Below are 27,684 nucleotides of genomic sequence, written 5' to 3' on the forward strand. Positions count from 1 at the left end.
GCAGATTTTTAAAAGCCAAACGGAAGGACAGATTCATTAACAAGTCAGTATTTTAATGTGTGTTTTGAATCGTGGTGCTCTGTGTTGATTTATGTCATACAACTTAACCTAATGGAATAGCTATGGTCCAAACGTCTGTGGCACTCACTGAGACACAAAGGTTGTCTGTGCTAGAAACTACTGCCAATTGAAATAAATAAATTATTGTCAACTGAGCCCTGGAGCTAAAAATAAGTCTCAATGCTATTTGTTTAACTGAGATCTTTCTTCCCCCCCACTTATTTGGGATATAAATCAGACATGTGTGAAACCCACTTGCATTTGGCAGCTTATGTCAGTGATTCACACTAGCTAAATAAATTTATAAAAGGATTTTATGCATTTCCCAGTAATTATTTTGTTGGGGGGGGTTGCCAAAAAAGGACCTTGCAAGTATGTCTCCAGTTAAAAACTGTTCAATCAACTCATAAAGTTATGAAATGTGTTCTTTGACAAGGGATGAGAAACATTACAAAAGTTAAATTCTTTTTTTTTCCTGGAATTTATTAAAATTGACAGAAATACAATACTGAGTGGGGGCATTCTGGTTTCCAGTCTACAGGCAAGCACTAGCATCATGGCAGGGGACAGTTAGCCACCCACATAAACAAAAGCCAGCTCTCCTCTGCAAACAGTTCATATTTAGATGTGAGTTTGTTTGCTTACATAATACACCCCAGACTTCGCAGGCTGCCTGACCCCACCTTAATTTTTCCTTTTACTTCACTTATTTAAGTGTGATTGTTTCTACATCAAAGAAGTGAAGCCGAATCGTTCATTTACAATGGTTGGTGTAAACAATCCATAATATTTTCCTCTGGTGTCGCCATAAAGAACTCTATAAATAGCTCTTCTAGTCACAAAACTACCTTTATTGGGAAGATTTCTTTGAGCATCATCTGTGTAGAGCCTATCAAATTAAGATTAGAGAAAAACAGCAGAATGCACATTAGATTGAATTGAAATGGGCTTACATTTCATTAAAGTAAAACTTTTATGTTACTCTAAGCATATTAATAAAAAAGAATGATAAGATGATTGAGTGGTAAAGAGTTTGATATGGGTTTAGCCACATGGTTTTATGATCCAGGTGCTTTTCTATAAGTCATGAAAGATCTCAAGCATCATTAATTCCTAACCCTTGCTGGCACCCAAGGCAAACTTGGCAGGACTCAAAAAAGGCTGAGAGAAATTATTTTTCTAATAATTTCTAACCTACCACTAAGTCAGACGGTGAGAAGTGGCAAGCTTTCATTTTAAAAACCACCAGTTTCTTCTCTCCCTTAAAAGTTACTATTTGATAAATTGCTATGGTCCACAAGGAGTTAAACACCACACACACACACACACACACACACACACACACACACACACACACACCTCTTGGTATAGAACAGACAGGTTAAGAAGAGAAATAAAGAATAAGAGAGCTGCCAATTAATTAGGTTCTTCCTCAAAGCTTTCACATCACACCTCATCAGCAATTACTATGTCAGACTTGAAGGGGAAGAAGGAGAAGGAAGCATGGGGGTGGAGGGAGGGGGGGGGACACGACACTTTACCAAACTGCTTCCGTAGTCCTCAGGGAACTTGTGGACCTGGATCTCGGCTTCATAATAATGCTCATTTTGAAGAAGGGAGATGGAGAAGGAAAATGTTCAAGTCTTCTGATCAATGCACATCAGCTAGCTTTCCACAAAGAAGGCTTTGAAGGTTCTCTACGGCCAGGGAGGCTGTCTCCTGCCTCAGCTCAGTGTTGCAGGCAGCAGGCGGGCTTTCTTCTTTCATGCCCAAGCCCCGGGCTCTTCCGAAGGGAGTTCCTTCTCTGCCTGCCTTGCCAACAGAGGAACTGGATTTTGAATCGCTTCTCCATCTGGGTCACAAGGGAAGCCAGTCCAGGGAACGGGTCACTTAATTTCCTTTTTGCATTTCCATAACGAGGAGGACGACAGACTTAGAGGTTTTCCCCCATGCACTCACTCAGGTAGAAAAAAGAAAGTGCCTGGCAGCCGGGTGACACACAGAGGGCGAGCTGTCAAGGAAGTTTCATTTCAGGGCGACCAACCGCCGGGGGACAATGCTCTCCCTCCGCTGAGCAAAAGGGATTCGCAGGGGGAGAGCTAGGTCGGCTCGGTGGGCTGGGTGGGTCGAGGTACCTGCCAAGCCAATTTCCGCTGTGTCCCCTGTGGACGCGGCTGCAAGTCTTTGTGAATGAGAACTCTCATCCAGTCTCACCAGGCAGAAACTATTCCTCAAGGGCTGAATGACGTCTGTGAGAAGGCAGTTCAAAACATCGCAGGGAAGTGAGAAAGGGAAAAAAAAAAGCGCCCAACCAGGCCTGGTCAATTGCTGACTTACAAAGCCAAGGGGCGGAACTCGGAATCCCGAAAGCAGGAGGGCAAAGCAGCCACGCAGACAGCAGAGCTCCGGAGACTTTCAAAGCCATGCCCTCCGCTGGAAAAGCAGCCGCCTGTGTTACTCAGGGAAAGGCTCCCTCCCTGAGCACCTTTTTGTGGCACACACCCCTCGCTTTTGAAGTCTTCTCCTTTATCGAAAACCAAAGGAAGCACCACATGGGAACATGGAAAACTGAAATTTTTCTCCAGGACCGAAGTTGAGGGGATTTGAGGACCTCTCAGAAATTCATTTCCATCACATTTAAAAAAAAAAAAAAGTCACGCTTTAGGTTAGTGTAGAGATGGGAACTGTCCCTTGGAAATTCAACACAGCATCCTGGGAGCAGGCTACCTTGGATGAGGTGCTGCTAGGGTATTGAAACTGAAAAAGATACAATGTAATCTTGGTGGAAAAGTAGCTACGTGTACTCTTGCTGTTTTCTAAACCTAATTTTTGTAAAAAAAAAAAAAAAATGACATGGAAATGTCATTGATTTGTATATGCAGGCTTAGGTCGGGTGATTCTCAGCAGTCCTTCAGTAAGGTATGAAGCTTTGTATCATGCTCAACTTTTACTGTTTTCAAGATCCATACCTGCCCCACAGGTGGGCCTCTGAAATAATTGGTGCTATAATAGCAAGTGGTTAGCTCTGCGATCATATACAGAGAAGTAAGCCACACCGAATAGAATCAGTAGGTAGCGTTTGCATACAGTTGTGTTTATAAATATGTAACAATAATAATCTAAGGAAAAGATTTTGAGAGGGAGTAAGGGGAACCTGGAAGGGGTTGGAGAAAGAGAAGGGAAGGGGGATATTATAATTATATTTTAATTAAAATTTAAAAATACTAAGAAAAGAATATTCTTCTATCATGGTAGCTACACTGTAAGCTGGTTCCAGATGCTCCAGCTGGTGACAGAGTGAACGTTCCCTGGCCTTGTCCATCCCTCTGAACATTTACACAAAGGATACATGTTCCTCTGGGTGTGCCAACTTCAATTATGTTGAAGGTGAATTATCAAGTGAAAATAAGCATCCTGAATCTTCAATGACATTCGCCGTGCGTTGCCTCCCTAGTATGACGTGAACTTGGTATTTATTTAGCATTTGGAGACAGGATGTTGGAGTGTGGTTGTGACCCACCCAAACAGCTTGGAAAATGGATGTAGGAAGAACAAAGTCCGGTGGAGACTGGGGCCACTCTTACAGTACAAGCCCGCCACACCTCAGCGTGCATTTTGATTTTGTCTTCTGTGGAGACTCTCAGGCTTCTTAAAGGAAATGTCAGTAAACGGTTCCCCACGTATTTCTCTCTATAAGCCTTTCAGTTTTCCTGTACCGTCCAAGGACATTTGGGCCTTTTTACTCCTGACCCCACGTCCAGAGTATTGCTCATACTTTCCTGTAGTTCATGCAGCCTACCTAAATACATACTTCTAGAAATTCCACAGAAGCTAGGGAAGTCACTGGTCATGTGTGTGTGTGTGCTGGGGGAGAGGGGTGTTTCTGGAAGGTTTACCTTATTTATTTTGGGAATGTAAAAGTGGTTAAGAAAAGGGGAAGCTCCCACTCAAGTAGAATTAAACAGTTACTCCTCATCTGTAAAACCATTTTCCTTGTCGTAAGGTTTACCAAACATTTTCTGGCCGTCGTTGACAAAGATAACAGTGACTAGACCGCACAGCGCCTGAGCACCCTGTGTTAAGCTCTCCAGAAGTAACCCCCCCCACCCCCACCCCCGTGTTCTTGGCTCCCCTGAGAGGATGCTGTCCCAGTGAGATTAGTGACTTCACTGCCACACTGTCTTTGTCACACATGCTGTAGAAGAAGCATGCACGCACACGTGACTCACGTGTCTACACTCACCCTGGAGCCCGACAACCTTTCTCAGAGTTCCAGTCCCATAGGGACACATGCATACCCTCCCCACCCACCCAGAAACAGGGACTAAAGCCAGGGATCCGAAAACACGTGCAACTAAGCAGTTCTGTGGAATGGCGCATCAAGTCTGCCATTATAAAGAAGTGATAGCCCGGGAGGGCGGTGGTGGTGCTCGCCTTTAATCCCAGCATTAGGGAGGCAGAGCCAGGCGGATCTCTGAGTTGGAAACCAGCCTGGTCTACAGATCGAGTTCCAGGACAGGCTCCAAAGCTACACAGAGAAACTCTGTCTTAGGGGAGGGGGATGTATATAAAGGAGGAGTGATACATTTAAGCCTGTAGAGATTTGTTTCTTTTTTAAAATTAGGCTTCTACCACTAACACTAAAGGTAGTGACTGCTTTAAAATAAGACAGAGTGGCACTTAGCTCTCTTTGTTGAATCCTGTTCCTATCTTAAGGTATTTTTTTTCCTCATGAAAAATTCTAAAGTACTATTTAGACATTTGAGTGTCTGCTCCAAATCAAGGGGATACAACATCCCCGTTTTATACAATGTGTGATGATGGACAGGTTGGTAAGGATGTCTGGGTGTGGAGAACTGGACCTTGTGAAGCTCATGCCTTTGTCCACAGAGTGTGAAGGAGTCACAGTGGATGAGAAGCTACCATGTCTCCACTTCTCTGATCTACTTGGCTGCATAGTGTTATGTAGATTGATTGCCTTCTAATTACTTGAAACTGCCCTTTGTTGGATAACTACAGGTGGGAATACTTAATGGGTCCCTCCATCTATATTTTGTTGAATGAAATAATCATGTAATATGATGTTCCTCAAATTTCATTCATTTGGACACTGCCAGTTTCCTCCATATTAACAATCTACCTATATCATAACTGATATTTGAATCGATACTGACTCATTTTTTGAATTCAAGCTAAATTTAGAAAGTAATTTTATAACTATTCTGAAAATGGTTTGATATACTGCTTATGTTTTTTCCAAAATACAGTTGAATATTCACAGAAAAATATTATTTTTAAATTACCTAATATCTCTTGAATACAGCTACTAGGACCCACAATGCAGTGCAACAACTCTCCAGGGAAATCTGCATTGCAGTATACTGGATGTCTCTGCAGATATGATTTAGCTCTCTAATCATTTAGTTAGTAAGCGTAGTTGGTGAAAGTGACATTTGTCCATCACATGAATTAAATATGAGACAATAACTGACACCAGCTAAACGAGGCATTCAGGAGGGATTTTTACCACACAACCTAGTTTTTTCTCAGGTAATCTTAACTTTACAATACCCAGCCTATCACCTAGTCTTCTCCCTTCCCAGTATACTTCTACTTTCAGATTGTAATAGACACCAACCGCTTTCCAAACTGTCAAGCGTAGATGTGGCAGAACCATATTACAAGCTAAATATTCAAGCCCGTCTCAGGTACTTAAGTTCTGAACTACAAATGCGTCAAGTCAACTCTTGAGGAAAAATGACCATGGATATCCGTTTTTACAGTTTCCTGGTATTTTACACTGTGTCTGAACCTTGATGAACAAGTCACTTTGAACTCTTGCAACATTTCCTTGTTATTGAGAAGTACCATGTCATTTTCCTTTTGTGGAGGGGAATTTTGAGTTGCAAGAGATTCCTAAATTATCAAGTTCCTAGGAATCCCAGAATATTATATTTTGAAGGCTACTTTTAGATTGCTTGTTTCTTTCATAAAATGTCATTTGTTTGTTTGTTTGTTTGTTTGTTTGTTTGTTTTTTCGAGACAGGCTTTCCCTGTGTAGCTTTGTGCCTTTCCTGGAACTCACTTGGCAGCCCAAGCTGGCCTCGAACTCACGGAGATCCGCCTGGCTCTGCCTCCCAAGTGCTGGGATTAAAGGCATGTGCCACATTTGTCATTTTATAAAGTTATCCCTGTTACATATTAATTTCCCCCTCAATGCTCAGCATGTTATACTTCATATATTTATGTTTTAGGTAGTATATATTCTTTTTTCCCCCTATTTTTTGTTTTTTTGAGACAACAAGGTTTCTCTTTTTAGCCTTGGCTGTCCTGGAACTAGCTCTGTAGACAAGGCTGGCCTTGAATTCGCAAAGATCCACTTGCCTCTGCCTCCTGAGTGCTGTGACTAAAGGCATACACCACCACCACCCAGTGGTAGTATATATTCTTAAAGACTCATCACAACCCTTCAAAGGAGACAAAAATTAGTTTCATGCACAAAAACCAACCAATAATTTGCTGAAAAAATTGAGCTAGTTATATCTTATCATAAAACTTTTCTCCATGGTGTGTGTGTGTGTGTGTGTGTGTGTGTGTGTGTGTGTGTGTGTGTGTGTGTGTGTACATGTACTGATAGCCACAGCCTCCTCCTGTGTCATTATTTGTGAGACTTTTCTTTTAGATGTTGTCCTATTTTTCTAGAGGAGGATCTATACCTACTTATAAATGTTTCTTGTGTGGGAGGAGATGGTTCTGGAGATACCAGTGATGCATTTGAGGACATCATTTATCCCTTCTCTTTGCAAGGGTACATTGCTTCCTTGGTCTAGTAGCCTTGAATCTGTCCTCCCTGAAATGAGAGGTAATTTAACTCACCATGCTGAGAAAGGGTGAGGGTTTGCAGACTAGTGCCTATTACACATCCATCCACACATCCTCTATTTTTCTAAATCAAACATCTTCCAAGGTTCATTTGCAGTATTGGGGGTAACTCAGCCTTATTGTGTTCCCCCTTTATTTGGTTATGTCATTGGCCATTTCCTCATGTGCGTGGGTGCACACACACACACATACACACACACACACACACACACACACACACACACACACACACACACACACACACACACAAAACCCACTGGCTAGGAATTACAGACATCTCCTAGCTTTCTCAAAGACATAGTGTCCATTTTTGTTGTTTTGTTTTTGGGGGCCACTAACTAGTTATTACTTTGATTGATTTTTTTAGAGCAAAACTAGGAAAGCAAAGCCTATTTTCTACTGTAAAAAGTTACAACCACATAAGCTTCATCTTAGAAGGAAGTCATTACTATGTCTACCGAGGCTTAAGTAAGTTAAACTTTTCTTTATCACACAGCTATATTGAGATCTCAAGTTTAGTTAAACAGCAAATGTTTGAAAGATTTTATTTTTTATTATTTTTAATTATGCACGAGTGAATGCATTTGCATGTGGGTTTGTGCAAGGGGGTGCTGGTATCTGTAGAGGGCAGAGGTGTTGGATGCACTGGAGCTGGAGTTACAGATGGTTGTGAGCTGTCTGATGTGGGTGCTAGGAACCGAACATGGGTCCCTATGAAGAATAGCAAGTGCTCTTAATTCTTGGGCTACCTTTCTAGTTCCTTGGTAGTAAATTTTTATTACTATTTACAGTTTAACTTTCCTATGTACACTGTTCAGTGGTGTTATATACATCTACACCACTGTGTCGCCCATCTTCACTATCCATCTCCACAAGTCGCTTTGCTAAGTGAATATTTGTGCCCATTAAATAATAGCTTTCTAATACCTTTTCTCCTAGGCCCTGGCAACTATCATCTCTTCTTTTTGTTTCTAGAAATTTGACTAATAAATATTAGGAGTGGAATAATAAAACCTAAGCTCTAGTGGTGGATGGGATCTCAGAGTCAGTTTTCACTAATCCTCTACCGATTATTTGATTGACTTTGAAGATGAAACATCTTTGTCTTGACCAATACTTAGTATTTTAACACACACACATGCCTTTTCTGCTATTGTTTAAATATGTGCATTTTCAGCACATACTATGATAATCATATTGTAACTTCACCCATTCTGAGCCCAGGGTCTTCTATGTTTGATCAAGTGATTTGTAACTCCTGATGCCAATTCCAGAGTATAAAGCCAAAACAATACATATTAAGTAGAATATATGTCAGAATAATATAAATATATATTTGTATTTAGGTTATAGATTATTGTTACAAATGGGGCCCCTCCTTTCTAACACTGTGAGAAAATTTATGGTTTTTATTCAAACAGGGTTTGAAAAATAACCTGCCAAAACTGCCCAAAGGCGTTTTAATGATAATGCAACACTTCAAGCGATAAGTAATGAACAAAACCTTAGAAACGAAACTTCCTTCAGAGCTCTGTAATTCCTTTCTTTGGTAACATCTCCCTGTTCTCGTCAAGAGAAGTGGCACATGAGTATGGTCCGCTCATCCCTTGCCACACATTACAAGTAAGTTTTCTCTGACATACAGCATCTGCTCTTTGAGATAATGTTTAGCAATTAGAAAGAGTCTGTAGCATCAGGTAAGAAAAAAGACGCGGAGTCAGGCTGTCTGGGTCTAATGTCAAACTCTTCCGATCATCGGTTGTTTATCTCAAGAACTGTCTAACTTTCTCTCACTTTAACACACTGCTTGACATATACTCAGTTGAATCGTACTTGGTATTAAAAATATGTTTGAAAAGAAGAACCAATGCGATTTGGGGGAAAGCAGGTTTAAAACTTTAAAGTATGCGCTACTATTTCACACAAATACTTGTATTAGTGTTTGGATTAAAATCATTATCTTATGTTTTTATCTTAGTTGATATAAGTTGATATAAAGGTATCTATACCTTTATAGAATCCATCATGTATAGTTTTCCTGTTTCTTCTACATCAAAAGTTTATTTCCAAAATTAAGCTCTCTTTCAAAGACACAAAGAATACATTAAATTTTCCAATTAGAAAAAATGTGGGTCTGGATGGTGGTGGCACCCGTCTTTAATCCTAGCACTTGGGAGGCAGAGGCAGGCTGATCTCTGTGAGTTTGAGGCCAGCCTGGTCTAGGAGTGAGTCCCAGGACAGCCAGGGCTGTTACGCAGAGAAACCATATCTCGAAAATACAAAAAAAAAAAAAAGTGCAATATTTCTCAGAATGCTACTTTTATCCCCCTTTGTGTATGAATCTAAAAGTTCTACTATGTGGCTACCATCATCCAGCCTCACCCGACATAAATTTTGAATGAATGTTTCTGGAAAATAGCCACCTCACACTTAGAGATTCGGTCAGGTTGATGCACAAGCTGGTCCCCCTCCCCCCTTTCAGAGGTGTGTTTGCCCTGCTCTGGCAGGATTAGCCTTCTGGCTGTTACCTCTATTCTTCCTCAGGAATTAACTCCAGACTCTCCTCCCCCAGATACCAGGGATACACTCCTTTGGGAGTGCTTATCCACTTCAGAATCACTAAGTTATCTTTATTTGACCTCGCTATTCATTGGGAACTAAGGAACTGATGTTAACAGGATCTGTCCCAAGGAATGCTGGGAGTTCCCCAAAACCAGGATTGTTTATTGACTTCTGTATTCAGAGTAACTACTACAGTATCTGGTTCTCATGTTTATTCAACAACAGAACAAACCCTTGGTCACCAGGGGGAGGATAAGCCTTTTACAAGTTCCCTTCCTCTGTCCTTTTGCAGCATTTGCTTCATGGCTGGAATTAAGCTTCTAAAACCTCTATTCCTAAAAGTTGCTTCAGCCACTGTGTGTGGGTGTGTGTGTGTGTGTGCGCGCGTGCATGTGTGCGTGCGTGTGCCCACCAAAATAGAGACCCTACAATACCCTTACGAGAGATAAAACATCTACTCAAAGCAATAGGAAAGTGTAGGGCAGGGTCTGAACATCACGTACCTGATCACAGTGTCACTCTTAAGAAAGGAAAGTTTCTTTCAGAGTATTTAGAAGAGATAACTTTAATCTGGGGAAGCCATTCTGCAATGTGCCATTCATCCAAGATAGCAATAGGGATCTTTTGGAAGCTCAACTCAAAGGAATACTTTTTTCATGAAGTCCTTCCCTTGAAGGATGATGGAGAAGGGGTTAAGTGAGTGTGGGAGAATATGTCCCCATCAGTCCTCTATTCGCCTGTGAATGAGGTCTGTGTCTCTGTGGTGGAGAGCCTGCATCCCAGTCAATGTTCTCCAATCCTACCTGGAGCCACTAATAAGTAAGTGTTCTTGGATTAGCATGCTTGTGTTTCCATCAACTTCCACAGAACATGGTAGACATGCAGTACTTCCCCAAAGAGGTGAATGGAAGAACCAGGGCAGAATGTGAGCCTTGTCATTCTAGAGAAAGCGAGCCAAAGGCTACAGAGGAACCCTGCTTGTCCTGTGCTGACCAGGATCAGGGCAAGATGCTGGCTAGGTTCAGTCTCTTATCTACCCCATGACTGATCAATGAGCTTGGCGCTAGTATTTCTGCTACCAAATCACTCAGACAGCTGAAGTCTATACATTGTTAAAGGCCATGCTCAAGGTGAAACTTAAACTCAGTTGCCAAGGCCATGTTCAACCTGAGGAAAACTTGGACCTCAGGATGAATATCCAAATATTACAGTATGTGGCATCTCAACGGAAAAGTAATTTTAAGTTTGTAGTTCTTAATTTTAGCCAAGGTAGTTCATAATTAGCAAAGTAGTACAAGATATAGTGTACTATCTGGGAATACTGAATGTGAAATTAAGTGAGTCTTAGATAAAAATGGTATCTAGATAAAGTTAGGATCCCTGCCCTAGTTTTCTTTGGTGTGTTTGATATTAAAATTATTAAAAATTATTTCTATCGCAGAAATCTAAACTTCCAAGCTTTGTCATACCAGACAGTTTGTACATAAATGAATGTGCTATTCAGTACAACTTTTTAAAAAAGATGTTTTCTGTTGATTGTTCCATTAAAATGACGAACTTTCCATTCTATTTCTAAGCATTGTCCACGAGTCTAGCGTATTTACAGTGTGTTTAGATGTTTGCTTATTTGTGCAGATAGCTTTGGGAAACAGGCTGGGAAAGCCGATGTAGACACTATTTAACCTGACCTTGTCTATCAGTCTGTGCTCTTCTGGGCAGAAAGGCAGACTGTTCATTCCAAGTGTTCAGTGGACTCTAAAAACCCACAAACATCACAGAACTGCGGTCTTCAGACAAATTGCTCTGGTGTGTCTGCTGGCTTCTTAAAGCTGCTGCTCTCTCTGCTCTGTCTGCAGGAAAGCTGAAGCTCAAATATGGCACTTGGCCAAGTTTCTTCATGGAAAACTAAAAGAAGAAATAAAGCCAAATGCTATTTTCAGGGCAGAGTGTTATTCCATATGGAGAGCGTGTATGAAGGCATCCTCCTACCCAGCCGTGGAATTCAAGCCTCCTTTTTAGCTGACATTTCTGCAGTGAGCCGGATTCCTCCAGGACAGAAACTGCTTCCTTTATTGACTCTCCGGCTTCTCAGAGAATGGTTCATTAACCTTTTTCTTAAGGATCACCTTAGGGTAACTGCAAATTATTATCAACGTGCAGTCATTTTTTAAGACATACAATAGAAGCCATTTTTTAAATCACAATTTACAAATGAGGAGGAGCTCAGGCTTGGACACCACTGTGAGCTCCATACATATTGTTCCCCATAGATTAAAATAGGTTCCTTCTCCCCTGTCATGCATTATTTCTGCTGTAATAAAATAGTCTGGACTATTTAATTTTGTTTTTAAATCCTGTGGCTACCACTGGATACATATAACTATGGGCAGCCCTGGCTCCTTTTCAGTCATCTGGCTTTTCTGAGGATATTTGTAAGATGAAAAAGTCATCATCCCCCAAGTCCTTATTCAAAAGCAAATCATAAAACTTTTATGATTTACTCGCTTTCAATTATTGCAGTCGACAGAATGTTATGCTTTGAACACTTAATGAAACTTCCATGTCAGTTTTGCAGTTTTCTTTCTATATTTTTGGAGCTGCTGAATTCAGCACCCCCCCACCCCCCCACCTTTCCAAATAGTCTTTACAGGCCAATGGAAAGATCATGGGATGTAGGCTTTGAGATCTACAGTGGCTGTTGAGGATAACAAGATCCATGAGGGTGGGTAAGGGAAAGCAGCTCTGGTGTGAGGTGTTTTTCATGGCAGGAGACGTTTGGACTGTTTCTAGGTAGTGCTTCTCTGCCAAGTCAATGCATTTGAGTTACCTTAGCCAATGAGGTTAAGGAAAGGTATTCACTGGGTGGGGGCTTGCCTTTGTATTATGGATAATTTACAGAAAATGTTAAGCGGTGGCTCTTACTTCTGAGAGTCAGAAGATACTGTTGTCCTTAAGAACTTTTTGCTTGTTTATAAGCCATTCTGTAGCCTGTCTTCAAACTTATGGTGCTCACAAGGCCTCGGAGAAACAGCTGGGCTCGCAATCATGAGATCCCATAACCAGCAACTGTAACCCCTTCCTTCCTTCCTTCCTTCCTTCCTTCCTTCCTTCCTTCCTTCCTTCCTTCCTTCCTTCCTTCCTTCCTTCCTTCCTTCCTTTCCTCCCCTCCCTCCCTCCCTCCCTCCCTCCCTCCCTCCCTCCCTCCCTCCCTCCTTCCTTCCTTCCTTCTCTCCCTCCTTGTTTGCTTCCTTCCTTCCTCTTTTCTTTCCTTCTTTTCTCCTGCCTCTGTCCCTCCCCCCACCCCTGCCTCCCCCTCCTCTCCCTGCCTCCCTCTCCTCTCTTCCTCTTACTGATTCATAAAACTGAACACAGGAGATTGCAAGATCAAAGTATCAAGTATTCATATTTGGGATGTTGAACAGCCACATAAAAGAGGTTTTTAGTAAATCCTCCTTTAAAATATTTATCAACTGGCTTGTGAACTGAGAAACCTGAATTTGGTGGGTGGCCTCCCAGGCTGAGTCCTTAAGAAAGGACCAGTATAGCAGGATAACCACCCAGCATCACTCAGTCTCAGGGATGCAGTCCTCAACTAGGGTTATGTTCTTACTGCACTAAGAGAAAAGGAAGCACAAAGAAAAGATGGAACAAAGCAAACGCTGCTGCCAGAGATTAAAACTCACTCCCCCCATTCAGCTCAGCTGCTCATTGGATATGGTCAATAGCTTTCTTTGTAGTGAACTTTGCTTTCTGAAGACAAAGGGAATGTATTGTTTTTGAATGATCCAAGATATTCCACAGAAGTTGGGATGGTCAATGTTTTTCTTTTTTTTCTTTCTTTCTTTTTTTTTTTTGTTGTTGTTCTTAACAAATCTGCTCTACAATGGAAAGACTATGGCTTTGGTGACGCAAATGTGTTCTTGTCTTCCTGTAAAAGGGCCGGGCACAGCGCAGGTAGACCATGAGGTCAGATTTCAATGCCTGAGTGGCTCTCCTTACTCAATGGGAAGCACACACCACTGAAGGCACTTTGGCTGTGGGGTCACAGGTGCATTCCACTGGATGACTGTGAGTCACTCTTTCATAATGAGCTCAGCAGTAGCATGGAAAGGTCACCATGGGCTCCACAACCCAGGGGTAGTAAAGTTGTTTGTACCTGCAAGCAATCGGTCCCTGACTTGAGACCGGTTTTCTGAGAATACTAGTCCTCAATTTTTGTTGGGTAGGTTGGGGAAGGAAGGAAGAAAGGAAGGAGGAAGGGGGAGAGAAGGGGGAGGGAAGAAGAAAGGAAGGAAGTGAGGGAGGGAACGAGGGAGGGAGTTGGGAGGGAGGGAGGGAGAAATGACTGAAGTGGATTTAATTCACTCCACAGAACATTGTAGCAGTCCTGGAATGATTAAAATTATTTGGGGGACATTTACTGTTGATCTTGGATTCTAAGAATGAGGAGAAATCTAAATTGAAATTGTTTTGGGGTACAGCCAGTTTCACTTATGAAATAAAAGTAAAAGGTGCTTTGTGTGAGGAAGCATTTAGCAGGTCCACTTCATATTTGAGGTACATATTACACGGTCTTAGGGTGTACTGCCAGCATGAACCACAATGTGAATGGTGCTTTTGGACTTGTATAAACTGATGGACCTGTCCAGTTTCTTAAATGGTGAGATAATGCGACTCTTATTTTTCTATTTTAAATAAACACACACAGCTCAAGTTGAATGACTGGATCTAATACTCTTAGCACTACCAAGAAAGCATTATTAGATAGTGGTTATAAACACTTTAGGGTTATACTACCAAGATCAACACTACCTACTTTTGCTCCTACCTCAGCCACAACACTTATTCTGCATGCCTCAGTCTCCTCAGTTACAACATTTATGAAACTAGGATGTTTTAGAATTAAATTAGATAACGTAGATAGAATAGTTGAAAAAAAAAGTGGACACAGCCAAAGCCTTCAGAGCTCTGTTAACTCTTACTGTTACAGGAGACATAACAAGTCTAGATAGATGATTCAGTGATTAAGAGACTCTGCTGCACTTCCAGAAGACCTGAGTTAGGTTCCCAACATCCACATGTCAGCTCGCAGCCACCTATGATTCCAGTTCCAGGGGATTTGATACTCCCTTTTGGCTTCCTTAAGCAATTGACTCTCTCTCTCTCTCTCTCTCTCTCTCTCTCTCTCTCTCTCTCTCTCTCTCTCTCTCCTCTCTCTCTCTCTCTCTCTCTCTCTCTCTCTCTCTCTCTCTCTTTCTCTCTCTCTCATTCACACACACACACACACACACACACGAATTAATAAAATATAAATCTTTAATAAAATAAAATAAATAAGGCAAGACCTTCCTTTGGTTCAATCAACAGAACTCTGAAGTAAATAAAATCAATCACCGCTGTAGTGTGATGATGCTGCCTTAAGAAATCACATTGTTCCAGAAGAAACTTTTCCTGTGTATCTCTAGGACTGAGGACCAGGGGCAGTTAGAGAAACATTAAAAGTGGGATCTGGGACTTTCATTAAGAGTTTCAAAGCATTTGCTTGAGGGCTTATATCTACTAGATATTTTCAGATTTATTTACCACTGAAAGTTACTCAAGAAGCCCAGAACTTTTTAGATATGGGTAGAAAATGACAAACATTGATTAAAAAAAAAAGGTTAAACAGAAGTTACAAAATTAAAAATAGTCACTTTCTATGAACTCCCCTTTCAGGTGGGACTAAAAGTCTAACACAGAGGCACAGAATATTATAAAGATTTTCAGTTGGTGATCTGTTATTTGCCAAGAGCCACTCTGTGATGCCTTTAGCCAACTTATCTTTCTGTAACTGATGAATGTGTTTAATAACCTTCAGTTTTACTTTGACAAAAGACTATGTATAGCTCAGCGTCTCACTCTTGTCCTAGAGATACAGGGAACACACACAGGAATCTGCAGTAAATGGAAGCCCTATGGGATGTTGACTAAGTGTCATGTGTCGTGTTGGCCCACGGCACCATGTGAAGTCAGAGGCATAGCCTTCTTGATCTGGAACTACCTAGACAGGTGTTTGATAGACATGTCTTCATTTAATCCCCCAACCCTGATTACCCTGATTCTAAGGTATCCAGGCATCTCCCATACACCTAAGTTGCCTATGGCCCTCGCTGGACATGGGGTAACACATGGTGGTATGAACTAGGAAACTCCAGGCCATTGGTTGTAAGGTTCAGAGCTATTTGATGAAGGTTCCACTTTCAGATAACCTTGGTATGTCCCACCTTGTACCTGCCAATCAAAAATGTAGCCAACATCATGCCCTCTCGTGTAGTGTCGATGATGATTGTTACAATGACCGTGCCTTCAGAGCCCATGTTCTTCCTGCTCCCTCCCTTCCGTAGCCTCTATCTTAGAAGTAATGCCAGGACAGGGAGGGGATGAGGAGACAGAGTGTGAGTGTGGAGAACCCAAACAGGTTCAGAATGACAATAGACACTGATTCATGTTTGTCCTTGGTGTCTGAAAGATCAGGCCCGATGGCACTGGGACACACTGAAAATACAAAGCTCAGTCAAGGCAGCTGATATTTAATCCACCCTTTTATCTGGGTATAACAGACCAACATGGCCAGCTTTTCCCATTTGTGAAGCAATGATGAGATTTTTCTGTTTTGAGTGGTGCTTTAATTCAAAATTCCAAACACACTGCCTGACAGATTCTGTGAAAGCCAAAGAAAATAATTGGGGGTTGGGGCGGGGGATAGCTGTGTTACCTGCTTCTTTTAATCACTGTCTAAAATGCAGATGGCTATTTTATTCCTCTTTAAGACATTCATTTGTGGGGAGTAGCTAATGCATCGGTGAGCTCATGTTTAGCTACTCTTTTAACATTTTGTGTTTTAATGATAGATATAATGAGAAGCAATAATGTAGCACGGTGGGATTAATTGTAATTGTTAACATTTCAGGCTTTCCAGGAGAAAATTTTTGAGTCAGAGAACGAACTCTGACAAAATTGGTGCCTACTCCCAGTAGACGGGATCTTGATTTTAAAAATCCCTTATTGCTACTGTCTCACTAATCATTAGCCAACAACCTGAGTAACTAGTTGAATGAGCAATTTGGTTGGGTTTAACCAGATGAGGCAGAAGGAAAAACATTTATTGAACACCTCCTACCCATTTGGCGCTTTATCTGAAGTTCCTTTGTGAGGTACTTGGGACTATTCCTTATTTTACAGCTTCAAAGTGATGTTTGAAGAGGGCCAGTTTAACTCCTGGGGACTATGGTCTCCCACTACACAAGGAATATACTGATGTTACCAAGTATTAACCTGGGGGCTCTTACCAGGGGTGATCAGAAACACACACATACACACACACACACACACACACACACACACACACACACACACACACAGCATTTTCCAAACAAGATTAAATTTACTTCGGTGGGCGATGTCAGCTACCATATGACAATTCAAAGAAAACATTCTGGAGTTGCTAACCGGAGTCTTTCTGCCCGCCTGTGCAGTAGCTAGATTAGCTTCTCATTTTCCTTTATTCTCCCTAAAATCCAATGCAGGGCCAGATGTGATTAGATGTAATTGGATGGCTTAACCCTTCAGGGCCTTTTCTAAGTGCAGCAGGGGGATCTGATGAGATTGGAATGTGGGAAACAACAGACTGAATGCTTATAGGTCACTATGGCTAAGATAATCAAAAGGGGAAGTATTTACTTTAGAGAGTTTATAGTAAACAAGGGGAGAGGGAGCCTGGTGGTAAGGTCTGTAACACCCACATAGCTAAGTATGGTAAGGAAGTTGTTTACATAAACCCTGTATTACTTGGTGTGAGCAAAACAAAATAATGGGGCATTTTCATGGGTGTCGTAGGTTTGCTAAATCAATTATTGATCAACAGTATCGAATCCAGATATGGGAGTGTGGTTCTTAAATTGCCAGTCGTTTACAGCAAGCAAAAAAAAAAAAAAAAAAAAAAAGAGGACAGATTTCTTTCATTTGTTCTAGGCCAATAAAGAACCCTTTGCCTGTTTTCTTGTCCTCTCAACCAATAAGCAGGAAGAAGCCGATTGTGAAATTGGGAGAGGCCAGGTTGGGACACAGATATTTTGGTGTGATTTTGACCTTTATTTTCCTAAGTAGAGCTATGACATTGTTTGAAGGAGAGTGGCAGAGAAATGTGAGAGCCTCTTAGAAGATTTTAAATATTTCTAGGCTTGGTCCGGGGAGGTTGGCTCAGTGGTAGAGGGTATGCATAATACATATGAGTCCCTGGGTTCAATCAATAACTATAACTCCAACACTCCCCAACCAAAAAGAGAAAAATAAACCAAAAAAACCCTAAATAAACAAAACAAGAAAACAGAAAACTACTAAATGCCTGATAAGAGGTATACAAGTATAATGGTTTAAATTTCAGTGTTATGAGTGCGTATCATTTTGGTTTTATGGGGCTTTGACAACCAATTGGCAAACTGCTGATTTAGAATCAGTGTGACCATAAAGTGAAATTTAAAAATGACGTGCTTTGATATATAGTCTATGGTCACCAAAACTGAATTCTTTTAAAATATTTCAACTAAAATTCCTCAGCCTTAGAACATGAAATGTACTTCTCTGTGTTATAGTGATCATTTAGATCATGATTGTGTGGTAGAGAAAGTTGCTGCAGCTGTACTCTGGATTTGAACTGAGGACAGGGAAGATACAAATGATTCAGACAAATCCAATCATATCTCTGGGCTTGTGCCCAGCATATCTGTAGACAACCATATCTTAGAGCAGTTACAAAAGGCTGGCATAAAGCTTGAGTTTATTTTTGTTGTATTCTTCTTCATGTGTGTATAAAGTGTTCTCACATGGCTAAAAGTCAGGGGAGCATCTTGGTCCACGCGGAAGTGGAAGAGGCTATGGCTAGGTGATGGATTAAAGCAGCCCGTGACCTCAACAATGGCCCAACTGCACAGTGAACTCTAGATGTGATTGGTGTTAGTTCCAGTTGTGGGGGGAGGAAAGAAACCATTATCAAATTCAGTTGCTGACTGTTGTAAACTTGGCACTGAGCCCAACTGAGGCAACCACGCCATGGTAAGTACAGGACACCTGCTCTCTTCAGCAGCATGAAAATTTCTGCTGCCTTATACATGGACAGGAGTGGAGAAATGAGAAAACTTGTCCTTATGCACGTTTTTTTGGGGGGCTCAGCTCATGCCAGATTCAAGCCCTGCCTTCCTGCCTCAGTGGAGTATTTCCAAGTCTATGCTGGGTGCTAGACTGTGGTCACTCAAGAGACACTGGTTGTGGCCTCAGTACAAAGGCATGTATCACTTCCTTCAGCTGTCACTCCGTGGTGATAACTTGAGATATAGTAGCTGGTGACATTTGCAGACCACATACCAGCTGCTTCTAGACAGCGGTACACAGCTGAGCCAAAGATGATGTTTCTGATACTGCCTAGGTGTTGGGATACCATTGCCCAGGGCTTGGTGGCACCCCTGGTAAGAAAAGAGACACCCTGCCAAGGAAGGGGTTTGGAAGGTCCTTTATAGAGCCACTGCATTCACAGCCCTCAGTAGATAAGGCCAACAATGCACGTATGCAAGTGTTATCTGCCGCCTTCAGTTTGTGGGAGGGAGGCTAGCTTACTTTTTTTCAACCCATTATCAAAATCAATTAGCGCACTGCTGTACTTAGATAGTCATTTTAGGCAGGGACTAGCAGGCTTCCTCAATAGCCTTCAGTAAGCACATATATTTCAGGCCTATACCATTTTACATGTCTACGCTTTCAAGACATTGGAAATCACAGGCAGAGTGGTCTAACAGAGGGCTACAGCTCCATCAGGCAAATGGAGATAAATGATGCCCGGCTGCCTCAGCTTTTATATGCAAAAAATGACTTAAAACATTTTTGTTCCCTGTGTGAGAACTGAGCTTTCCAGACACAGGAGGTGAACCTGCAGGAAGACTACACAAAGGTATACGTGGAGATGGTGAGAGACAAGGGCAGGCAGTGCATTGCCTGGAGGAAATGAAAAACTCTAAAGCTGCCCAAGGCATTTCCCTTAATTTTTTTTTTTTTTCACACAGGTCTCCTGAGGTCAAGATGCTTAATATTCTCAGAGCTAGAAGCAGCCTGGACTATGATACACTGTTCATCCTGCCTTTAAATCATCACAGGCCCTTTGTAGTAACAGTTGACTTGGTCATTGCTCAGAGGACACACATGCTTGTGCTGTGTGGTCTCCATGTCTTGGAAGTCAGGGAGATGAAACAATGTTCGGAATTTTATTTGTCGCCAGTCTTACTTCCTTTAAGGGCAAGTCTTCTAAATGCAGATACACAGTAGATGTATGAAAATTGTCCTACGTCTTTAGCCATTGCAGGAAGGCTCATCAAAACTATGGTGACAACCTACCTCACTCCAGTTAGTAGCTATCAAGACAAAGGACAACAGCAGGAAAGGATGCTGGGAAAAAGGATACATGCTTACCTTTATACATTGCTGATAGGAATGTAAATTGCTACAACCACATGGCAGTCAGCATGGAGGCCTCTCAAAAAATTAATAATTATCATATGATCCAGCTGTATGAGTCCTGGGTATACACCTGAATGATTGTAAGTCAAAGTGATACAAACATCCATGTTTACCCCAACATGATTCATAATAGACAATATATGGAGCCGTCCTAGATGTGCTTCAACTGACTAGAGATAAAAGAGATGTAGTACACAGGCAACAATGTTGCTTTCTTCAGCCAAAATTGGAATGTAATCATGGCCATTTTCAGGAAAATGAATAAAACTGAAGATTATTAATGCTAAGTGAGATAAGCCGGACCCAGAAAAACAAATCACATTTTCTCTCCTATGCACAATGTAGGCTTTGGGAAAAGACAAGAAGACAGGAAGGTGGCTGTTGAACAAGACCAGGTAGGAGGCAGGAAAACAGGAGAGGCAGTGATGAATAGGTACAAAGTCCATCATCTGCATGTATGAAAATGTCAGGAGGGGGGGGGCTTTAAAAGACAGCTGTTTTTATGCACAGCTAGCCTGAATAATTGAGTTTTGTTGAATGGGAGAGTAAGAGATGGATTCCTAATAGATGGATGCTTAATTTCCTGAAAAGGCACTTTTATAATTATAACATTGTTTACAATAAGTGGAGTGAATTGTTGAAAATCAGTCCTTTTATTGTTTCAAATCAGGAAGTTTGAGATTCAGTTGGTATTGACACCTACCTAGTCATCCATTATATGCTATGTATGTTACCTACCTTTTACATATGAGAAGAGTGAGGTAGAAAACAGTGGAACAATTTAATCAAACCACATGCTGAGAGACAGGTGCTTTTCCAATTAGAAGGATAAGAAACTCACTGGGGAAAAGCATGCAGTAATTATTTAAAATTACATAGCTCTATGTACTCACTTTGATTTGTTTATAAAGACAAAGATGTCTTTGTATCTATTACTGTAGTTTATACTACAGAGTTAGGCTAAAACTGTCACAAATATATCAAAGAATCTATTGAAGAAAATAATAAAAAGGTTCTGAAAGGAGAAAACTTGTTCACACATTCAAGATTCATAAAATATAACGTACAGATACAGAAGAATGTATAAAGGGCTATGGAGAACAGTAAACATAACTGTGTTAGTGTGGTAGAAATAGAAGCAAAATGATTTTGCTTTTATTTATTCTTCCCTAATTTATGAATGCATTCTTAGAACTCACAATGAAACTACAAATAACTATCTAAACTCAACATTTTTTATTTACAGACAGTGTTTGCTGGTGTCATGCATTGTGACTCAATTTTTATGCAAACAATTTTTTTCTAATTATTTATTGTAATGAGACACTCAGGAAATGCTTTCCCCTTTGTCTTGAGAAGACAATATAAAAAAAAAAACAGCTTTTATGTCATTTTAGGCAACCATTAGTTAAGATAACATACACAGGCAAAAGAACAGGTTATCAAATATGACAGATATTTATTTTGAATCCCACGCTCCTCTTCTCCAAGCATTCCTAATATAAAGAAGGACGGGCTGTTCATCACAGGGATGCTGGGCTCTGTCACTACATTCCTGCCATTTCCATATTTATCTTTTTCATTGTTTTAAAGTATACTCCCCCAAGGGAAAATAATCTTAAAAAAATTGGGTTGGGTTTGACTCAAAGCTCTGAAAATACAAATTCTAGTTTCGTGTTACGTTCAGGAAATATCTACCCTCCTGGTGTAATACTTAAGAAGCGACTGGATCCTGTCACGCCTGTAACTTGAATCTCCTGACCTTTCATGGTGATTTCACCAACTGAAAAGAGTGTCACACACTCAGTTGTGGCAAGGAAACAGACATTTGCTCACAGTCTGTAGACTCTGGCTCAGCTGACAGGAATTTTCCATCAATAGTGAGAAAATCATGGAAATGACATTAGCTACCCTTGGCTTTGGATAGGTGCTATGGAAAATCCAGCCATAATCCTACTTGTATATTTGTGTCCGAGAAATCTCAGATAAATCTCTTTAAAAGACGTTTCTAATACCTGTCAGGGGACTTCTAGTTGCAGTCAGATAGAGTCCAATCTTTGTATTGAGTATGTCCATCTTTTTGGTTGTGAGTTTTAACCTTTAAGAGCTAAGCCATTTTTCCAGTCCTATGTGTTTGTAATACATGACACGGTAAACATTTCCGTCGGGAGAAGCAATAGAGTATTCCGTTCTGTATTAGTTCCTACAAATGCTGTAAAGAGTATTTCAAGGGCTTTAAATTTTCCATAGAAGACCAGCTCTGGAAATGTATTTTTCCAAATGCAGGTGGGAGGTGCCTGATAACGCCTGTGTCAATTCTACAGGAAACAGGAGATTCACAAAACAGGAGACTAAAACTCTCCACACCGCTTTTGAAGCAGTGAAGCGAAGCTGCTTGCTGAGGGTCAGAGGAGCAGCCACCTCATCTGTCGTCAGTCACTTACAATGCTAGGATGGCCCTGGTCACATTCCAGCTACACCTCTCTGAGTCTCTGGCCAATATTGTGCTCTCGTGCTCATTCGCCAGGGTTCTAGTAGCTAGGCTACCAGCTGTAGAAATGTGTGTGTGTGTATGCAAATGTGTAGGTAAACTCAATAATTAGAAATGAGAATAAGAACCAATACTAACCAAATCACCTAAGTAAATTAATATAGGTAAAACTCCTAGGGTATCATTTGACTTTTAGTCTAGAACCATCAATATGTCAAAATAGACATCTTTATTAAAATATAAAACATTTTTATTTATGGACCTTATGGATAACAATCTGCATGTGAAGGCAAGGTTTGATTTATGTGGATTTTTTTTTCAATTGATAAATCTGTTTGTAGCAAATAAAATAGAGTAAAGGTAAATTTCCAAAGCCTGTTTCTCCAATGACACAGCCCATATCAGACGCAGAAAAGCACTTTACCCATGATTGAAACACAGAGTGTAAGGGCATTCATGCTAAGCCAGATTGAACTCCATTTGTCTATCATCCCACCTACCGTGCATCTTTCAGGGTTTCATCCCCTCTTTCTTAATCCCTTTCTGCACTAGCTTTCTAAGTCTGCACCTGTGTGGGTTTGCATGAGGTTTGTGTCATGTTTCTTAACTCATATCTTCTTCTCAATAGAAGACACTGAAACTGCCTCCATCAGAGCTTTCTTCCCATGACATGGTAGTGATACAATCTCCAATCTGCTGCCTAATATGAACAAGGTATATATGTGCTCATGGGTTGGATCGGATTCCTCAGGGATGACCCCTATGATATCTAATATGTAAGGGTCCCAGCAGCATTTGTAAAGGAGTAATCAAAATCTAGTTTTGCCAGGCTTCATGCTTTTGTACTCGCTCTGTTATTATTATTATTATTATTATTATTATTATTATTATTATTATTATTTTGGGGTTTTTTTGAGACAGGGTTTCTCTGTGTAGTTTTGGTGCCTGTCCTGGATCTCACTCTGTAGACCAGCCTGGCCTCAAATTCACAGAGATCTGCCTGCCTCTGTCTCCCAAGTGCTGGGGTTAAAGGCGTGCACCACCACCACCTGGCTCACTCTGTTATTTTTATCTGTTCTCAAATATCTCCTTCAACATTAAGAAAATGATAGAGTTGGAAACTGATCCTTAAAAGAATTTGGTGCTGACACGGCTAAGTAATAATGTGAAGGGAGCTATGGATGCTTGGAGGGGTACATCTTCCTTCACTGTCTGAATCCTCCCCAAGTCACTACCCATTGCAACAGCATCTAAGTCCAGCATGGAATGACAAAAAGTGCTAAGTGAAATTTGGGAAGGATGTAGAAGCAGGATGTCCTTGAGCGTGATGTGACCATGTCACTGCTGTCATACTATAAAACTGTCTCCTGAGTCACAGTATATTCATGTGTGTCCAAACACACTGTACCCAAGCACCATGAGATTATTTGAGTTTGAAAATATGTACACTGGTTTGATATATCATAGCCGTACATCTTTGATTCAGATATACATTTCTCGCTTTTATATAATCATCAGTTTATTATTTGGAGGCAATGTGATTTGAGGTTCTGAGTTCTCAGATGTGTAACTCAGTCATGCGACACTGGGGACTGCATTAGCCTCTGTGGGGCTCACTCACAGAAATAATTAAGATACAATATTGGTATAATAATCAGCCCAAAGACCTGCTCCATCTCCACTAAATGTGCTGGGCTTTTGGGAAGAAGCCCCTCAAACTATATAATTAGGAAAACAGTTCAATCCTTTTTACTGTTTTAGTTACGATCACTATTAGTAGTATGGGGACAAGATGCAGCACCAGCTGGGCGGTGGTGGCACGCATCTTTAATCCCAGTACTCGGGAGGCAGAGCCAGGAAGATCTCTGTAAGTTCAAGGCCAGCCTGGTCTACAGAGCGAGATCCAGGACAGGCACCAAAACTACACAGAGAAACCCTGTCTCAAAAAACAAAAAAAACAAACAAACAACAACAACAACAACAAAAAAGATGTAACACCAACCTCAAGTAGAACCTGGGGACACGGACTCCTATTGCTCCATGAGACCAAACACAAGTAATTATGAACACAAAATGCTCCAAAATCTGCAGTTCCTATTCTGACCAGTTAACCCAGTGACCGGCTTATTGGGCAGCCATGCCTGTGGAGACTAACTGAAGTTTGGAGCAGAAAGCAATGTCCCTCTTCTGAGATTGTGATATTGATTGACATAAAGTGCATTGATCACTGTAGTTAGGAACCAAGAGGTACCCAAAGCTCTATAGCTCATAGGTCAAATCTGATGGCGTCTAGCCCATTGTTATGTAATTGTACTATTGTTTAGCAAAAAGTAACCATCTCTCTATGCCCCAATTCCTTCCTCAATGACACGGGGCCTGGCCATATTGTTTTAATAGCTAATAGCATGTGGGCATAAACAATATGACCTGTTCTAGGCTGTGGTCTTTTGCGGTATCAAGAGCCTCGCCTGCCACTCAGAGTTGCCAAGTATTATGACAAAAATATGCTCATAGATAGATAGTCTGAGAAGGAAATCTCCAAGGGAAGACATGACAGCAACCTGTAGTGGGAGATAAAGCTGCCTCCTCCCCCAGGCCTAAGAGGGAGGAACCAACGTTTATTCTTGCACGCTACTGAACATTTTAAAGTTGTTTCCTGTGCAGCATTCCTAAAGCAATGGCTTTATAAAACAGACTAGCACATCTCACAATTAAAGAGCAATGTAGGAAACGTGTTTAAATTGTTTCAATTCAACTAGTCCACCGAATTTCTACATTATTTATATATTCAAACTTGTCCTAGCAAGCTACTCCTTATTGTTTCTCAATTCTGTATCCTAATGAGTAACAATGAAACCCCATTCTCTTCTGTTCCCACTTTTTAATCTTTGTATGTGAGACTCCACTAGAATTAGTATCTGTGTTTTTTCTATTTTTTATTATTAATTAATTTATTTATCTTACATCCAGACCACAGTCTTCCCTCCATCCTCATCCTCTCCTCCCATTCCTTCCATCCAACTCCCCTCCTTCCTTTCTCCTGCCCTCAATTCACCCCTACTCCCTAATTGCTCTCTTAGAAAGGGGCTGGCCTCCCATGGGCTTCTGCAAAGCATGGCATATCAAGCTACCACAAGACCAAGCACCTCCCCTGTATTCAGGCTGGGCAAGGCAATCCAGCACAAGGAGTAGGTTTCCCAGAGCCAGTCAAAGCACCAGGGACAGCCCCCGTTTCCATTGCTAGGAGCGTCACAAAAAGACCAAGCTACATAATACGCACATATACACAGGCTCCCTGGTTGTTGGTTCTGACTCTGAATTCCCATGAACCAGGCTAGTGGTTTCTGTGGGTTTTCCTGTGAAGTTCCTGACTCCCCTGGTTCCTACAATCCTTTCTCCCTCTCCTCAGCAGGACTCCCTGGGCCCAGTGTCTCTGAATCTGCCTCCATCAGTCACTAGATGAAGGCTCTCTGCTGACAACCAGGGCGGTCACTAATCAGATCACAGGGGATGGCCAGTTCCCGGCTATGCACCCACTGCTGCCAGCAATCTTATCTGAGGCCATCCTTGTAGACTTGGGGAAGTTTCCTTTACATCAGGCTTCTACCTGGCTCTGTAAAGACCCCCCCCACTCCCCCGCTCCAGTCATCTCTCTCAGCAGTGTTCCCCTCTGCCCACCACCCCTCAACCCAGTTCCTCAAGTTCCCATGCCCACTCGCCTCCCGTCCACCCAGGAGATCGCCTCTATTTCCCCTTCCCAGGTAGAGCCATGTGCCCCCCCCATTGGGCCCTCCTTGTTACCTAGCCCTTATGGGTCTGTGGATTGCAGCACTATTATCCTTTATTTTACAGTTAATATCCACTTATGAGTGAGTACATACCATGTTTGTCTTTCCAAGTCTGGGTTACCTCACTTAGGATGAATTTTTTTCTAGACTTTGTATTTTTAACAAAGAACTTCAGATTCCACTGCTTTTTTCCTTTGTTCTTTAAACACTGCGTGGCCCTCTTGCTTTGCTTATATTTTTAATAGCAAATTCTAGTGTGCCTGGTACTACTCTTCTATCATTTACCATTTATTATGTCACCAAATATAGAAGTGTGCTCCCAGAAGCAAGCTATCACCCTCAATTCCAGACAGAATAGACCCTCCCACTTAGGTTGTACAGTTCAAATCAATCCACCTATAAACTGGTCATCATGTGGATAGCCTACCTCTAAAAATGCCATCGCCATCTCCCTAGTATCTCAGCCAGACGTCCGAGTGGACTGATCCCTCAGTCTCTCCTCTCCAAGTAGCCAGCCCCATTTCCCTGAAACCCTGAAAGCCCTGTGACACCACCCCTGCCTCTCCAGCCTCACGGACACTAGCTTAAGACACCTCGCCATTTTAGCTGTAATCAATTCTCCCAGTTTCTCCCTGTCTGTGGCTTTGACTACTGGGAGTCCAATTCCCCACGGCAGACAAAAATACTTTTGTAAACTATGTATGGTGCCGCTGGATGCTTTCCACCTTTCATTGGCTCTAGGAATTATGAGACCTTTTGTGATCCGCACTTTGCTCCCCAAGCCTTATTTCTGACTGGTCCTTCCATCTCTGACCACTGTACTCTGTAACTTAAGGCGAATTAAATTTTCTGTATCACCCCAGATCGCTATGTTTCTTCTTCTTCTTCTCAGACTCCCTAATACTTTGCTTACCACCTTCATCCTATATCTCTTGGCTCTCTCCCCTTGCTCTACAAACCAGGCCAAGTAATGTCTTCTTTAGAAGTTAACTCGGACCCTCTCCTGCCCCCTTATCCCTGGGAAACTGAGTCAGATGCTTCTCCGAGTATACTGGTAGTCCTGCATCTAGGTGCTTCCCTACAGCACAATGTATGGCAATTTGACTTGTAACTTAATCTGTACCCCCAGCAAGAGCCCCAGAAGCTCAGTGTGATGTAAACATCTGCATATGTTTGTGGCTAGGTATGGGAGGCCAGCCTCAGCCCCAACTTCTATGTGGAAAGCTCTCACAGCTTCTCAAGGAGATATCATCTCATATCAGTGACTGCCTAAGATGTTGGCGGGTGTGAAAATTGGGCAAATTATTTGAAGGGAACTAACTGACCAGGGAGAGTTGCCCAGGAAAGGGCTTTTTCTAT

The 27,684-nt window shown here is 41.5% G+C and overlaps 1 protein-coding gene across 16 annotated transcripts in view; it reads right to left on the reverse strand.

Moving 5' to 3' along the window:
• Positions 1–27,684, reverse strand: part of Pde4d (phosphodiesterase 4D) — a 1,451,136-nt gene that overhangs the window by 260,269 nt on the left and 1,163,183 nt on the right. The window contains exon 1 of one of the 16 annotated variants that reach the window (XM_016000212.3): positions 1,602–4,095. The exons of the other annotated variants lie outside the window; for them this stretch is intronic. Within the exon in view, the coding sequence (XP_015855698.1) occupies positions 1,602–1,666 (65 nt within the window). The 5' untranslated portion in view covers positions 1,667–4,095. Of the gene's footprint in view, positions 1–1,601; positions 4,096–27,684 lie in introns of those variants that run through there. 16 annotated transcript variants of the gene reach the window in all.

Source organism: Peromyscus maniculatus, chromosome 15 (assembly GCF_049852395.1).
Source record: "Peromyscus maniculatus bairdii isolate BWxNUB_F1_BW_parent chromosome 15, HU_Pman_BW_mat_3.1, whole genome shotgun sequence".
In the NCBI taxonomy this organism is placed as follows: domain Eukaryota; kingdom Metazoa; phylum Chordata; class Mammalia; order Rodentia; family Cricetidae; genus Peromyscus; species Peromyscus maniculatus.